Below are 15,551 nucleotides of genomic sequence, written 5' to 3' on the forward strand. Positions count from 1 at the left end.
CAAGCATTGTCCAGGAAGCAGACACACTCTGTCAGTTTAAATCTACACTAAAATCACACATCTTTTTGAACTAGCATACACATAACAAAGTAGCATACACATAACACGTTATCAATTTGTATAATTCAATGTTAGGGTGCATAGATTATGTCAGCCGGAACCGGGAAAACTTCCTATAAATTCTTATGTCCCTTATGTAAATCCTTAAAAATGGTGTCTACGCTAAAATTAGTATCTCTGTTTATCCCGAGGTTAACCGCAGTCTGCTGGATCCAGGCCGTATCCAGATTTACATGACTCCATGAAAAATTACATAATATATGAATTACTGTTTTCTGAAAGAAAAAAAAACAACAATATTAAGTGAGGTTATGATTAAAATAAATCTGTCAATCTGCTCGGAAAAATAAAATTACTTTTAAAATGAAAGTTTATTTTTCTGAATTTGTTCTTGTGTTCAGCATAAACTCATTATGATGATTTTTCACACAACAAGACTTAATATCTAAAGTCATCTTGATTCTCAAGCAAATGTACCTTGATTTAAGAATGTTTAAATACTCACAAAGAAAATCTTTTTTTTTTTTTTTTTTTTTTTTTTTTTTGCAGTGTAATATTCATGACAAACAACTTTGATTTGTGCACTGCTTGCAGAATAGTGATCTGGTAAAAGTAGCAATAGTACTATCTTGACTACTTTTTTTATGTTTGACAGTAGTTTTTTTTTTTTTAATAAAGTAGCTTGTCCAGTAATGAGCTAAATAATTAGTTTAATGCTCTGATAATTTACTATGTTTGACTCTTTTGACACTTTGCCTCTTTATTTATCTGTTCAGATGTTGTCACTTTAATTTAACTTCATTGTTTTTGTGACTGATAAATGGTCTGGTTTAATATAAAAAAAAATCATACAATCTGATGTGTTTATAAAGATACGGAAAAATAAATTTAGCAAATTACAATAGTGATTTTTCAACCAACCAATGAGTGCACGGGAATGTTAACGAGCAGATCATCTGTCACTAATTTGACTTTAACAAGAAACCCAGGTGATGAAAATCTGTGTTATTTTAAAAGCCCTGGCTTGAAGACTGTTTTTAGAAAGCATATAGAATAGTTATTGTTTCATCTGTAATCAAGATGGCAATTTCAAACTTTATGTTTTTAACCTTTTTGTGTCACCAACTGATGCCCATTGGTAAAGTTGTTTTTACCTTAGTGTAATGTCTCAAATGTTAAATACAAATGTAATTTATTTTTATTTTTTTACCTTACATCTTATTTTCAGGATTTGCTTCTCCGGTTGGGCGTCATTTATACCAGATTGGTATTCAACAAGTACGCTTGGAGAGCAAAGGTTTGTAACTCTTATATAGTGGTTGGCTTTTTTTTTGTTTTTTTTTTGTTTTGTTTTACACTATGCAAAGTTAACTTTTAATGAGGTCTGATGACTTCTTGTGTTAAGGTTAATAATACCTTTTGTTTTCCAGATGGTCCTTTGTCTATTCCTTGTGTGAACAAACAAAATCCAACATGGCCAGTGGTAGTGAAGTGTAAAATGGCTGTTGAGGTGTCTTTGCAGAATGCATCTGGGCTAACTCTCCAAAAAGGTGACTTTTGTGCTGATGCTATGAGGTTGACACTGACCCTGAGGAAAAATAACTTTTTTTTTTTTTTCTCTTTTGCATTCTTTAGGCATTGATTGGAAGTTGGAGTCCAACCATCTTAACGCTGAGGTTGATGGGAAGTTAACATCAAGCAACTTCCCTGCTGAAGAGTCCAGCCATATCCCCGCTGAGGTTGATGGGAAGTTGACTGCGTCCAGCAATGTCCCAGCTGGGGTTGATGGGAAGTTGACAGCATCCAGCAATGTCCCCGCTGAGGTTGATGGGAAGTTGACAGCATCTAGCAATGTCCCTGCTGAACAGTCCAGCCATGTCCCTGCTGAGATTGATGGGAAGTTGACAGCATCCAGCAATGTCCCTGCTGAGGTTGATGGGAAGTTGGCGGCATCCAGCAATGTCCCCGCCGAGGTTGATGGCAAGTTGGCGGCATCCAGCAATGTCCCCGCCCCGGTTGATGGCAAGTTGGCGGCATCCAGCAATGTCCCCAATGAGGTTGATGGCAAGTTGGCAGCATCCAGCAATGTCCCCGCTGAGGTTGATGGCAAGTTGGCGGCATCCAGCAATGTCCCCGTTGAGGTTGATGGGAAGTTGACAGCATCCAGCAATGTCCCCGCTGAGGTTGATGGCAAGTTGGCGGCATCCAGCAATGTCCCCGCTGAGGTTGATGGGAAGTTGGCGGCATCCAGCAATGTCCCTGCTGAGGTTGATGGGAAGTTGGCGGCATCCAGCAATGTCCCCGCTGTGGTTGATGGGAAGTTGACAGCATCTAGCAATGTCCCTGCTGAACAGTCCAGCCATGTCCCTGCTGAGGTTGATGGGAATTTGACAGCATCCAGCAATGTCCCCGCTGAGGTTGATGGCAAGTTGACAGCATCCAGCAATGTCCCCGCTGAGGTTGATGGCAAGTTGGCGGCATCCAGCAATGTCCCCAATGAGGTTGATGGCAAGTTGGCAGCATCCAGCAATGTCCCCGCTGAGGTTGATGGCAAGTTGGCGGCATCCAGCAATGTCCCCGTTGAGGTTGATGGGAAGTTGACAGCATCCAGCAATGTCCCCGCTGAGGTTGATGGCAAGTTGGCGGCATCCAGCAATGTCCCCGCTGAGGTTGATGGGAAGTTGGCGGCATCCAGCAATGTCCCTGCTGAGGTTGATGGGAAGTTGGCGGCATCCAGCAATGTCCCCGCTGTGGTTGATGGGAAGTTGACAGCATCTAGCAATGTCCCTGCTGAACAGTCCAGCCATGTCCCTGCTGAGGTTGATGGGAATTTGACAGCATCCAGCAATGTCCCCGCTGAGGTTGATGGCAAGTTGACAGCATCCAGCAATGTCCCCGCTGAGGTTGATGGCAAGTTGGCGGCATCCAGCAATGTCCCCGCTGAGGTTGATGGGAAGTTGGCGGCATCCAGCAATGTCCCTGCTGAGGTTGATGGGAAGTTGGCGGCATCCAGCAATGTCCCCGCTGTGGTTGATGGGAAGTTGACAGCATCTAGCAATGTCCCTGCTGAACAGTCCAGCCGTGTCCCTGCTGAGGTTGATGGGAATTTGACAGCATCCAGCAATGTCCCCGCTGAGGTTGATGGCAAGTTGGCGGCATCCAGCAATGTCCCCGCTGAGGTTGATGGCAAGTTGGCGGCATCCAGCAATGTCCCCGCTGAGGTTGATGGCAAGTTGGCGACATCCAGCAATGTCCCCGCTGAGGTTGATGGCAAGTTGACAGCATCCAGCAATGTCCCCGCTGAACAGTCCAGCCATGTCCCTGCTGAGGTTGATGGGAATTTGACAGCATCCAGCAATGTCCCTGCTGAGGTTGATGGGAAGTTGGCGGCATCCAGCAATGTCCCCGCTGTGGTTGATGGGAAGTTGACAGCATCCAGCAATGTTCCCGCTGAGGTTGATGGGAAGTTGACAGCATCCAGCAATGTTCCCGCTGAGGTTGATGGGAAGTTGACAGCATCCAGCAATGTCCCAGCTGAACAGTCCAGCCATGTCCCTGCTGAGGTTGATGGGAAGTTGACAGCATCCAGCCATGTCCCTGCTGTGGTTGATGGGAAGTTGACAGCATCCAGCAATGTCCCCGCTGAGGTTGATGGCAAGTTGGCGGCATCCAGCAATGTCCCCGCTGTGGTTGATGGGAAGTTGGCGGCATCCAGCAATGTCCCAGCTGAACAGTCCAGCAATGTCCCCGCTGAGATTGATGGGAATCTGACAGCATCCAGCAATGTCCCCGCTGAGGTTGATGGCAAGTTGGCGGCATCCAGCAATGTCCCTGCTGAGGTTGATGGGAAGTTGGCGGCATCCAGCAATGTCCCCGCTGTGGTTGATGGGAAGTTGACAGCATCTAGCAATGTCCCTGCTGAACAGTCCAGCCATGTCCCTGCTGAGGTTGATGGGAATTTGACAGCATCCAGCAGTGTCCCCGCTGAGGTTGATGGGAAGTTGGTGGCATCCAGCAATGTCCCCGCTGTGGTTGATGGGAAGTTGACAGCATCCAGCAATGTCCCTGCTGAGGTTGATGGGAAGTTGACAGCATCCAGCAATGTTCCCGCTGAGGTTGATGGGAAGTTGGCGGCATCCAGCAATGTCCCCACTGAGGTTGATGGGAAGTTGACAGCATCCAGCAATGTCCCCGCTGAACAGTCCAGCCATGTCCTTGCTGAGGTTGATGGGAATTTGACAGCATCCAGCAATGTCCCCGCTGAGGTTGATGGGAAGTTGGTGGCATCCAGCAATGTCCCCGCTGTGGTTGATGGGAAGTTGACAGCATCCAGCAATGTCCCTGCTGAGGTTGATGGGAAGTTGACAGCATCCAGCAATGTTCCTGCTGAGGTTGATGGGAAGTTGGCGGCATCCAGCAATGTCCCCGCTGTGGTTGATGGGAAGTTGACAGCATCCAGCAATGTCCCTGCTGAACAGTCCAGCCATGTCCCTGCTGAGGTTGATGGGAATTTGACAGCATCCAGCAATGTCCCAGCTGAGGTTGATGGGAAGTTGACAGCATCCAGCAATGTTCCCGCTGAGGTTGATGGGAAGTTGACCGCATCCAGCAATGTCCCCGCTGAGGTTGATGGGAAGTTGACAGCATCCAGCAATGTCCCAGCTGAGGTTGATGGCAAGTTGGCGGCATCCAGCAATGTCCCCGCTGAGGTTGATGGCAAGTTGGCGGCATCTAGCGTTGTCCCAGCTGAGGTTGATGGGAAGTTGACAGCATCCAGCAATGTCCCCGCTGAGGTTGATGGGAAGTTGGCGGCATCCAGCAATGTCCCAGCTGAGGTTGATGGGAAGTTGACGGCATCCAGCCATGTCCCAGCTGAGGTTGATGGGAAGTTGACAGCATCCACCAATGTCCCAGCTGAACAGTCCAGCAATGTCCCTGTTGAGGTTGATGGGAAGTTGACAGCATCCAGCAATGTCCCCGCTGAGGTTGCTGTCAAGTTGACAGCATCCAGCAATGTCCCAGCTGAGGTTGATGGGAAGTTGACCGCATCCAGCAATGTCCCCGCTGAGGTTGATGGGAAGTTGGCGGCATCTAGCGTTGTCCCAGCTGAGGTTGATGGGAAGTTGACCGCATCCAGCAATGTCCCCGCTGAGGTTGATGGGAAGTTGGCGGCATCTAGCGTTGTCCCAGCTGAGGTTGATGGCAAGTTGGCGACATCCAGCAATGTCCCCGCTGAGGTTGATGGCAAGTTGGCGGCATCCAGCAATGTCCCCGCTGAACAGTCCAGCCATGTCCCTGCTGAGGTTGATGGGAATTTGACAGCATCCAGCAATGTCCCCGCTGTGGTTGATGGGAAGTTGACAGCATCCAGCAATGTCCCTGCTGAGGTTGATGGGAAGTTGGCGGCATCCAGCAATGTCCCCGCTGAGGTTGATGGGAAGTTGGCGGCATCTAGCGTTGTCCCAGCTGAGGTTGATGGGAAGTTGACAGCATCCAGCAATGTCCCCGCTGTGGTTGATGGGAAGTTGACAGCATCCAGCAATGTCCCTGCTGAACAGTCCAGCCATGTCCCTGCTGAGGTTGATGGGAATTTGACAGCATCCAGCAATGTCCCCGCTGAGGTTGATGCCAAGTTGACAGCATCCAGCAATGTCCCAGCTGAGGTTGATGCCAAGTTAACAGCGTCCAGCAATGTCCCAGCTGAGGTTGATGGGAAGTTGGCGGCATCCAGCAATGTCCCCGCTGAACAGTCCAGCCATGTCCCTGCTGAGGTTGATGGGAAGTTGACCGCATCCAGCAATGTCCCCACTGAGGTTGATGGCAAGTTGGCGGCATCCAGCAATGTCCCCGCTGAACAGTCCAGCCATGTCCCTGCTGAGGTTGATGGGAATCTGACAGCATCCAGCAATGTCCCCGCTGTGGTTGATGGGAAGTTGACAGCATCCAGCAATGTCCCTGCTGAGGTTGATGGGAAGTTGGCGGCATCCAGCAATGTCCCAGCTGAGGTTGATGGCAAGTTGGCGGCATCCAGCAATGTCCCCGCTGAGGTTGATGGGAAGTTGGCGGCATCTAGCGTTGTCCCAGCTGAGGTTGATGGGAAGTTGACAGCATCCAGCAATGTCCCCGCTGTGGTTGATGGGAAGTTGACAGCATCCAGCAATGTCCCTGCTGAACAGTCCAGCCATGTCCCTGCTGAGGTTGATGGGAATTTGACAGCATCCAGCAATGTCCCCGCTGAGGTTGATGCCAAGTTGACAGCATCCAGCAATGTCCCAGCTGAGGTTGATGGGAAGTTGACCGCATCCAGCAATGTCCCCGCTGAGGTTGATGGGAAGTTGGCGGCATCCAGCAATGTCCCCGCTGAGGTTGATGGGAAGTTGGCGGCATCTAGCGTTGTCCCAGCTGAGGTTGATGGCAAGTTGGCGGCATCCAGCAATGTCCCCGCTGAGGTTGATGGGAAGTTGGCGGCATCCAGCAATGTCCCCGCTGAGGTTGATGGCAAGTTGGCGGCATCTAGCGTTGTCCCAGCTGAGGTTGATGGCAAGTTGGCGGCATCCAGCAATGTCCCCGCTGAGGTTGATGGCAAGTTGGCGGCATCCAGCAATGTCCCCGCTGAACAGTCCAGCCATGTCCCTGCTGAGGTTGATGGGAATTTGACAGCATCCAGCAATGTCCCCACTGAGGTTGATGGGAAGTTGACAGCATCCAGCAATGTCCCTGCTGAGGTTGATGGGAAGTTGACAGCATCCAGCAATGTCCCCGCTGTGGTTGATGGGAAGTTGACAGCATCCACCAATGTCACAGCTGAACAGTCCAGCCATGTCCCTGTTGAGGTTGATGGGAAGTTGACAGCATCCAGCAATGTTCCCGCTGAGGTTGATGGGAAGTTGACCGCATCCAGCAATGTCCCCGCTGAGGTTGATGGCAAGTTGACAGCATCCAGCAATGTCCCCTCTGAGGTTGATGGCAAGTTGGCGGCATCCAGCAATGTCCCCGCTGAGGTTGATGGCAAGTTGGCGGCATCCAGCAATGTCCCAGCTGAGGTTGATGGGAAGTTGACGGCATCCAGCAATGTCCCCGCTGTGGTTGATGGGAAGTTGACAGCATCCAGCAATGTCACAGCTGAACAGTCCAGCCATGTCCCTGTTGAGGTTGATGGGAATTTGACAGCATCCAGCAATGTCCCAGCTGAGGTTGATGGGAAGTTGACAGCATCCAGCCATGTCCCCACTGAGGTTGATGGGAAGTTGGCGGCATCTAGCGTTGTCCCAGCTGAGGTTGATGGGAAGTTGACCGCATCCAGCAATGTCCCCGCTGAGGTTGATGGGAAGTTGGCGGCATCTAGCGTTGTCCCAGCTGAGGTTGATGCCAAGTTGACAGCATCCAGCAATGTCCCAGCTGAGGTTGATGGGAAGTTGACCGCATCCAGCAATGTCCCCGCTGAGGTTGATGGGAAGTTGGCGGCATCTAGCGTTGTCCCAGCTGAGGTTGATGGGAAGTTGACCGCATCCAGCAATGTCCCCGCTGAGGTTGATGGGAAGTTGGCGGTATCTAGCGTTGTCCCAGCTGAGGTTGATGGCAAGTTGGCGGCATCCAGCAATGTCCCCGCTGAGGTTGATGGCAAGTTGGCGGCATCCAGCAATGTCCCCGCTGAACAGTCCAGCCATGTCCCTGCTGAGGTTGATGGGAATTTGACAGCATCCAGCAATGTCCCCGCTGTGGTTGATGGGAAGTTGACAGCATCCAGCAATGTCCCTGCTGAGGTTGATGGGAAGTTGGCGGCATCCAGCAATGTCCCCGCTGAGGTTGATGGGAAGTTGGCGGCATCTAGCGTTGTCCCAGCTGAGGTTGATGGGAAGTTGACAGCATCCAGCAATGTCCCCGCTGTGGTTGATGGGAAGTTGACAGCATCCAGCAATGTCCCTGCTGAACAGTCCAGCCATGTCCCTGCTGAGGTTGATGGGAATTTGACAGCATCCAGCAATGTCCCCGCTGAGGTTGATGCCAAGTTGACAGCATCCAGCAATGTCCCAGCTGAGGTTGATGCCAAGTTGACAGCATCCAGCAATGTCCCAGCTGAGGTTGATGGGAAGTTGGCGGCATCCAGCAATGTCCCCGCTGAACAGTCCAGCCATGTCCCTGCTGAGGTTGATGGGAAGTTGACCGCATCCAGCAATGTCCCCGCTGAGGTTGATGGCAAGTTGGCGGCATCCAGCAATGTCCCCGCTGAACAGTCCAGCCATGTCCCTGCTGAGGTTGATGGGAATCTGACAGCATCCAGCAATGTCCCCGCTGTGGTTGATGGGAAGTTGACAGCATCCAGCAATGTCCCTGCTGAGGTTGATGGGAAGTTGGCGGCATCCAGCAATGTCCCAGCTGAGGTTGATGGCAAGTTGGCGGCATCCAGCAATGTCCCCGCTGTGGTTGATGGGAAGTTGACAGCATCCAGCTATGTCCCTGCTGAGGTTGATGGGAAGTTGGCGGCATCCAGCAATGTCCCAGCTGAGGTTGATGGGAAGTTGACAGCATCCAGCAATGTCCCTGCTGAACAGTCCAGCCATGTCCCTGCTGAGGTTGATGGGAATTTGACAGCATCCAGCAATGTCCCAGCTGAGGTTGATGCCAAGTTGACAGCATCCAGCAATGTCCCAGCTGAGGTTGATGGGAAGTTGGCGGCATCCAGCAATGTCCCCGCTGAGGTTGATGGGAAGTTGGCGGCATCTAGCGTTGTCCCAGCTGAGGTTGATGGCAAGTTGGCGGCATCCAGCAATGTCCCCGCTGAGGTTGATGGCAAGTTGGCGGCATCCAGCAATGTCCCCGCTGAGGTTGATGGCAAGTTGGCGGCATCCAGCAATGTCCCCGCTGAGGTTGATGGCAAGTTGGCGGCATCCAGCAATGTCCCCGCTGAGGTTGATGGCAAGTTGGCGGCATCCAGCAATGTCCCCGCTGAGGTTGATGGCAAGTTGGCGGCATCTAGCGTTGTCCCAGCTGAGGTTGATGGCAAGTTGGCGGCATCCAGCAATGTCCCCGCTGAGGTTGATGGCAAGTTGGCGGCATCCAGCAATGTCCCCGCTGAACAGTCCAGCCATGTCCCTGCTGAGGTTGATGGGAATTTGACAGCATCCAGCAATGTCCCCACTGAGGTTGATGGGAAGTTGACAGCATCCAGCAATGTCCCCGCTGTGGTTGATGGGAAGTTGACAGCATCCACCAATGTCACAGCTGAACAGTCCAGCCATGTCCCTGTTGAGGTTGATGGGAAGTTGACAGCATCCAGCAATGTTCCCGCTGAGGTTGATGGGAAGTTGACCGCATCCAGCAATGTCCCCGCTGAGGTTGAAGGCAAGTTGACAGCATCCAGCAATGTCCCCTCTGAGGTTGATGGGAAGTTGACAGCATCCAGCCATGTCCCTGCTGAGGTTGATGGGAAGTTGACCGCATCCAGCAATGTCCCCGCTGAGGTTGATGGGAAGTTGGCGGCATCCAGCAATGTCCCCGCTGAGGTTGATGGGAAGTTGGCGGCATCCAGCAATGTCCCCGCTGAGGTTGATGGCAAGTTGGCGGCATCCAGCAATGTCCCCGCTGAGGTTGATGGCAAGTTGGCGGCATCCAGCAATGTCCCCGCTGAGGTTGATGGGAAGTTGGCGGCATCTAGCGTTGTCCCAGCTGAGGTTGATGGCAAGTTGGCGGCATCCAGCAATGTCCCCGCTGAGGTTGATGGCAAGTTGGCGGCATCCAGCAATGTCCCCGCTGAACAGTCCAGCCATGTCCCCGCTGAGGTTGATGGGAATTTGACAGCATCCAGCAATGTCCCCACTGAGGTTGATGGGAAGTTGACAGCATCCAGCAATGTTCCCGCTGAGGTTGATGGGAAGTTGACCGCATCCAGCAATGTCCCCGCTGAGGTTGAAGGCAAGTTGACAGCATCCAGCAATGTCCCCTCTGAGGTTGATGGGAAGTTGACAGCATCCAGCCATGTCCCTGCTGAGGTTGATAGGAATTTGACAGCATCCAGCAATGTCCCAGCTGAGGTTGATGGGAAGTTGGCCGCATCCAGCAATGTCCCCGTTGAGGTTGATGGGAAGTTGACAGCATCCACCAATGTCCCAGCTGAACAGTCCAGCCATGTCCCTGTTGAGGTTGATGGGAATTTGACAGCATCCAGCAATGTCCCAGCTGAGGTTGATGGGAAGTTGACAGCATCCAGCAATGTTCCCGCTGAGGTTGATGGGAAGTTGACAGCATCCAGCAATGTCCCAGCTGAGGTTGATGGGAAGTTGACAGCATCCAGCAATGTTCCCGCTGAGGTTGATGGCAAGTTGACAGCATCCAGCAATGTCCCCTCTGAGGTTGATGGCAAGTTGACAGCATCCAGCCATGTCCCTGCTGTGGTTGATGGGAAGTTGACAGCATCCAGCAATGTCCCAGCTGAGGTTGATGGCAAGTTGGCGGCATCCAGCAATGTCCCCGCTGAGGTTGATGGCAAGTTGGCGGCATCCAGCAATGTCCCAGCTGAGGTTGATGGGAAGTTGACGGCATCCAGCAATGTCCCCGCTGTGGTTGATGGGAAGTTGACAGCATCCAGCAATGTCACAGCTGAACAGTCCAGCCATGTCCCTGTTGAGGTTGATGGGAATTTGACAGCATCCAGCAATGTCCCAGCTGAGGTTGATGGGAAGTTGACAGCATCCAGCCATGTCCCCACTGAGGTTGATGGGAAGTTGGCGGCATCTAGCGTTGTCCCAGCTGAGGTTGATGGGAAGTTGACAGCATCCAGCCATGTCCCCACTGAGGTTGATGGGAAGTTGGCGGCATCTAGTGTTGTCCCAGCTGAGGTTGATGGGAAGTTGACAGCATCCAGTAATGTTCCCGCTGAGGTTGATGGGAAGTTGGCGGCATCCAGCAATGTCCCCGCTGTGGTTGATGGGAAGTTGACAGCATCCAGCAAGGTCCCAGCTGAACAGTCTAGCCATGTCCCTGCTGAGGCTGATGGGAAGTTGACCGCATCCAGCAATGTCCCAGCTGAGGTTGATTGGAAGTTGGCGGCATCCAGCCATGTCCCCGCTGAGGTTGATGGGAAGTTGACAGCATCCAGCCATGTCCCCACTGAGGTTGATGGGAAGTTGGCGGCATCTAGCGTTGTCCCAGCTGAGGTTGATGGGAAGTTGACAGCATCCAGCAATGTCCCAGCTGAACAGTCCAGCCATGTCCCCGCTGAGGTTGATGGGAAGTTGACAGCATCCAGCAATGTCCCAGCTGAACAGTCTAGCCATGTCCCTGCTGAGGCTGATGGGAAGTTGACCGCATCCAGCAATGTCCCAGCTGAGGTTGATTGGAAGTTGGCGGCATCCAGCCATGTCCCCGCTGAGGTTGATGGGAAGTTGACAGCATCCAGCCATGTCCCCACTGAGGTTGATGGGAAGTTGGCGGCATCTAGCGTTGTCCCAGCTGAGGTTGATGGGAAGTTGACAGCATCCAGCAATGTCCCAGCTGAACAGTCCAGCCATGTCCCCGCTGAGGTTGATGGGAAGTTGACAGCATCCAGCAATGTCCCAGCTGAACAGTCCAGCCATGTCCCTGCTGAGGCTGATGGGAAGTTGGCAGCATCCAGCAATGTCCCCACTGAGGTTGTCAAGTTGACAGCATCCAACAATGTCCCCGCTGTGGTTGATGGGAAGTTGACAGCATCTAGCCATGTCCCTGCTGAGGTTGATGGGAAGTTGACTGCATCCAGCAATGTCCCCACTGAGGTTGATGGGAAGTTGACCGCATCCAGCAATGTCCCAGCTGAGGTTGATGGGAAGTTGACAGCATCCAGCAATGTCCCCACTGAGGTTGTCAAGTTGACAGCATCCAGCAATGTCCCCGCTGTGGTTGATGGGAAGTTGACAGCATCTAGCCATGACCCTGCTGAGGTTGATGGGAAGGTCACTGATGCTAGCCATGTCCCCGCTGAGGTTGGTGGGAAGCTGACAGCATCCAGCCATGTCCCCGCTAAGGTTGATGGGAAGTTGACAGCATCCAGTCATGTCCCTGCTGAACAGTCCAGCAATGTATCCGCAGTGGTTGATGGGAAGTTGACAGCATCCAGCCATGTCCCCGCTGAGGTTGATGGGAAGTTGACAGCATCCAGCAATGTCCCTGCTGTGGTTGATGGAAAGCTGACAGCATCCAGCCATGTCCCCACTGAACAGTCCAGCCATGTCCCCGCTGAGGTTGATGGGAAGTTGACAGCATCCAGCCATGTCCCTGCTGAACAGTCCAGCCATTTCCCCACTGAGTATGATGGGAAGTTGACAGCATCCAGCCATGTCCTTGCTGAACAGTCCAGCCATTTCCCCACTGAGTATGATGGGAAGTTGACAGCATCCAGCCATGTCCTTGCTGAACAGTCCAGCCATTTCCCCACTGAGTATGATGGGAAGTTGACAGCATCCAGCCATGTCCCTGCTGAACAGTCCTGCCAAGTCCCTGTTGAGGTTGATGTCAACTTCCCAGACTTTTGAGCACAAGCACTTGGAGATAAATGGATCTAACTTTCAGATCTTGTTTTTAGTCAATAAAAGCAGTTATTTTTCTGAAATGTTTGCTCTTGTTTGATTCTTTTGCATAATGTGTCCTAATGAACATCTAATGTTTTCAAAACAATTCAAACAAGGTTATTTCAATGCATTATACCTCAAATGTCCAAGTCTACTCTTTGTGAGCTTAGAGTTATAAGGTTCTATCTCCATTTAGGGTGGTTCTGAGATATTGAGCATCAAAGTTTTTACATCCCAGCTGGCAATGGCGAGATGGAATCTTTTTATTTTAGTAACTACTAACAATTTTTTTTTTTTTTTTTTTTTTTTTTTATAAATAACACCACACAGGCATTAATAAACACCTAATGGATCAGATTGTCAAACTGAATTTTGACCAAAAGTGGGAATAGAACCTTATAATTCTAAGCTCACGTTTTTCATTTCTTCTAATCTCTATAATAAGGAGATATTTACTTTAACAAGGGAGTTTATCCAAAAAGGAGAACTTGAGCATCTTGGCTGTTTGTTTTACAGAACTGGACTGCAGATCTACAACCGCAAGCAGCTGATTCATTTTGAGCTCAATTTTCACTTTATTTCAGACAGCATGTCTGTCATGGCAATATGCATGTTTACTGCTCAACCATTCGGGTATTGACAATATGCTTGTTGCTATGGCTCATGCGGGTATTGGCAACATACTCGTTTAGGCTTCCCGGTATTGTTGGTAACATGCTGTTGCTCAAGCTTTTCAGGTATTGGCAACATGCTTGTTGCCATGGCTCACTCAGGTAACTGCAATAAAGCATCCAGATTTGCACTGTCAGTTTGTGTTGGGGGATATTGGCATATGATTTTGTTTTGGAGGGTTATTGCTGCTCTCCCTGCTCTTATCCATGCTAGGCTGCATGGATGCACAGGGAGTTCTTGCCCAGAATGGAACCATACCACCAATCCAAAATGTATACTAATTGTCAATCATACTTGATGATAGTGGTCAGAAATCAAGCGTAGCGTCAGTTCTGGAAGGTCAAGTTAGTCAACTCACATCAGCTAAACCAAGTCTACCTATAAGAATATGACGCCTAACACTGTATACATATATAAGCTCCTTCAGTATTATCAGCAGCTATCGCGTTTCTGAGGAGTTAATTACCCTCCTCCATCCCCAGCTCCCCCTCTCGTCAGTCAGGATTTGGCATTCCGATTCCCCTTGAATCAGAATAAATTCTTAAATTATGTTGTACTTTAAATCTTGAAATAAAGATATCTGCATACATTCATGTTTGTTCTGTTCTGTTTACCCTAAGTTTTTTTTTTTTATTGCTGCTCTCCCTGCTCTTATCCATGCTAGGCTGCATGGATGTGCAGGGAGTTCTTGCCCAGAACGGAAACATACCGCCAATCCAAACTGTATGCTAACTGTCAATCGTATTTGACGATAGTGGTCCTGACAGAACAGATTTTTTTTGTCGCTTCCGCGTATCCATGAGAATTGGAATCATTTGACAAGAACTCGATGGGTCAGTTCACCGGGGAGAGTTTAGTTGACACTTCAGGACTGCGTTGCCGTCGTGTCCAGGCGCAAGTCCTTCATCAGGCATTTTGCTTAAAGGTCCCATGACATGAAATTTTCACTTTCTGAGGTTTTTTAACATTAATATGAGTTCCCCTAGCCTGTATATGGTCCCCAAGTTTCTAGAAATTTCAATCGGTGTAAATCGAGCTTTTGCTATCTTTCTCTGCCTTTGAGAAAATGGAGGCTCATACGCGCTGATCTTGAATCTCCTCTTTATGACGTCATAAGGAGGAAATGTTACCTCCCCTGTCTCTGCTTTGCCCGCCCAGAGAATATTTCTCGCCCATGAGAAAATGCGCTAGGAAGTAGGAACGCGCGCGCGCGATTTTAGTTTGTCCACGAGAGATATCATGGCTTTTGAGCGAGCGAAGCATAACAATTGCTCAATAATTGGATGTACAAATGAACACCGAAGGGTCAATACAGAGCTGGGCTTGCTGAACGTCTAAAACTAAAGTCTGGATCACTCTCTTTGGCTCAGCTACACACCTCGGACAAGTAAGTCAACTAATGATATAAGTGTGTTGCTTTACTGTTTATGGTTACCTAGATTGTTACACAATGTGGCTGTAACATTAGCTATGCAGTTTATGTGTGTGAATACACACACTGTAACGCGAGTGTTGTACATTTCTTTGTTATTTGGATAACCGTTTTCCTGTTGGTTAAATGGCGCGCGCGATATCCGCATTTCAAGATCGCAGAGCTTGATGTAATAAGATAAATACAGACGTTACAGATCTCTCATGAAAAGGCAACAGTAAGTTAGGTTAGCGTTACCTAACATGATAATAACTGTAAACCATCCGAATAAAGTACCGTATCCAGACATAATATTTTAAACTAACCATTCGGAAACGTCCTGCTGGAGCCGCTGATTTGCAACTTCTTCATCCGTTGCTTCTCCATCCGGATCAGATTCTGGGTCAAACTGAAATGCTTGAAAGACTGCGTGTCTTCGTGCCATTGCTATAACAGTTATCCAACGTAAACATGCATGGTACCGTTACGCAAGATGGTCAAGGCCACACCCACCCTCCACCTTGCACCGCCTTTCTCCTCGTCATTATCATTTAAAGCTACAGACACCGAAACGGCCTGTCTGAAGGAAGCTCATTCTGGGACTGGCTTGTAGTGGCTATAATTCTGCACCAAGGCTGAATTTTTGGAAAGAGATTTCAGATACAGTACTAGGGACCAGTAAGGCCTATATTAAAGCCTACAAAAAGTAGCATGTCATGGGACCTTTAAGTAAATAATCTTGATTTAATATGCGGCTAAGGGTTACGAGGCTATCCCTCCAGTGAAGCGGTCTGTCGCAATGCAACTGAGTCCGGCGACCGCTACGTCATGGAAGTGGGGGTTCCTCATCTCCCCTCTAAGGCCTG

General features: G+C 50.0%; 1 protein-coding gene across 36 annotated transcripts; it reads left to right on the plus strand.

Annotated features, from left to right (window-relative positions):
* The first annotated feature begins 656 nt into the window (after positions 1-656).
* LOC311303050 (uncharacterized protein) lies at positions 657-12,643 on the plus strand. 36 transcript variants are annotated; one of them, XM_084429297.1, is made up of 9 exons: positions 657-1,198; positions 1,289-1,357; positions 1,491-1,610; positions 1,696-5,723; positions 6,066-6,341; positions 6,468-6,551; positions 6,894-8,399; positions 9,204-9,479; positions 9,882-12,643. In XM_084429297.1, exons 1-9 carry the CDS (start codon positions 1,141-1,143, stop codon positions 12,564-12,566), a joined length of 9,102 nt encoding a protein of 3,033 aa, XP_084285423.1. In that variant the 5' UTR covers positions 657-1,140; the 3' UTR covers positions 12,567-12,643. The 36 variants fall into 36 exon arrangements, with proteins under 36 accessions (XP_084285423.1, XP_084285440.1, XP_084285447.1 ...); XM_084429314.1 differs by having other exon boundaries at positions 7,296-8,399; XM_084429321.1 differs by lacking the exon at positions 6,468-6,551 and having other exon boundaries at positions 6,594-8,399; positions 9,882-11,387; positions 11,430-12,643.
* Positions 12,644-15,551: the final 2,908 nt, after the last annotated feature.

Source organism: Rutilus rutilus (assembly GCF_951802725.1).
Source record: "Rutilus rutilus genome assembly, chromosome: 13".
Taxonomy (NCBI): Eukaryota; Metazoa; Chordata; class Actinopteri; order Cypriniformes; family Leuciscidae; genus Rutilus; species Rutilus rutilus.

Coding starts and splice junctions, on each gene's coding strand:
- LOC311303050 (XM_084429289.1), top strand. CDS start 1,141: ATGGCAATTTCAAACTTTATGTTTTTAACCTTTTTGTGTCACCAACTG. Junction 1,611..1,695: donor TGGGCTAACTCTCCAAAAAG/GTGACTTTTGTG, acceptor TGCATTCTTTAG/GCATTGATTGGAAGTTGGAG. Junction 6,342..6,593: donor CCAGCAATGTCCCAGCTGAG/GTTGATGGGAAG, acceptor GTCCCAGCTGAG/GTTGATGGCAAGTTGGCGGC.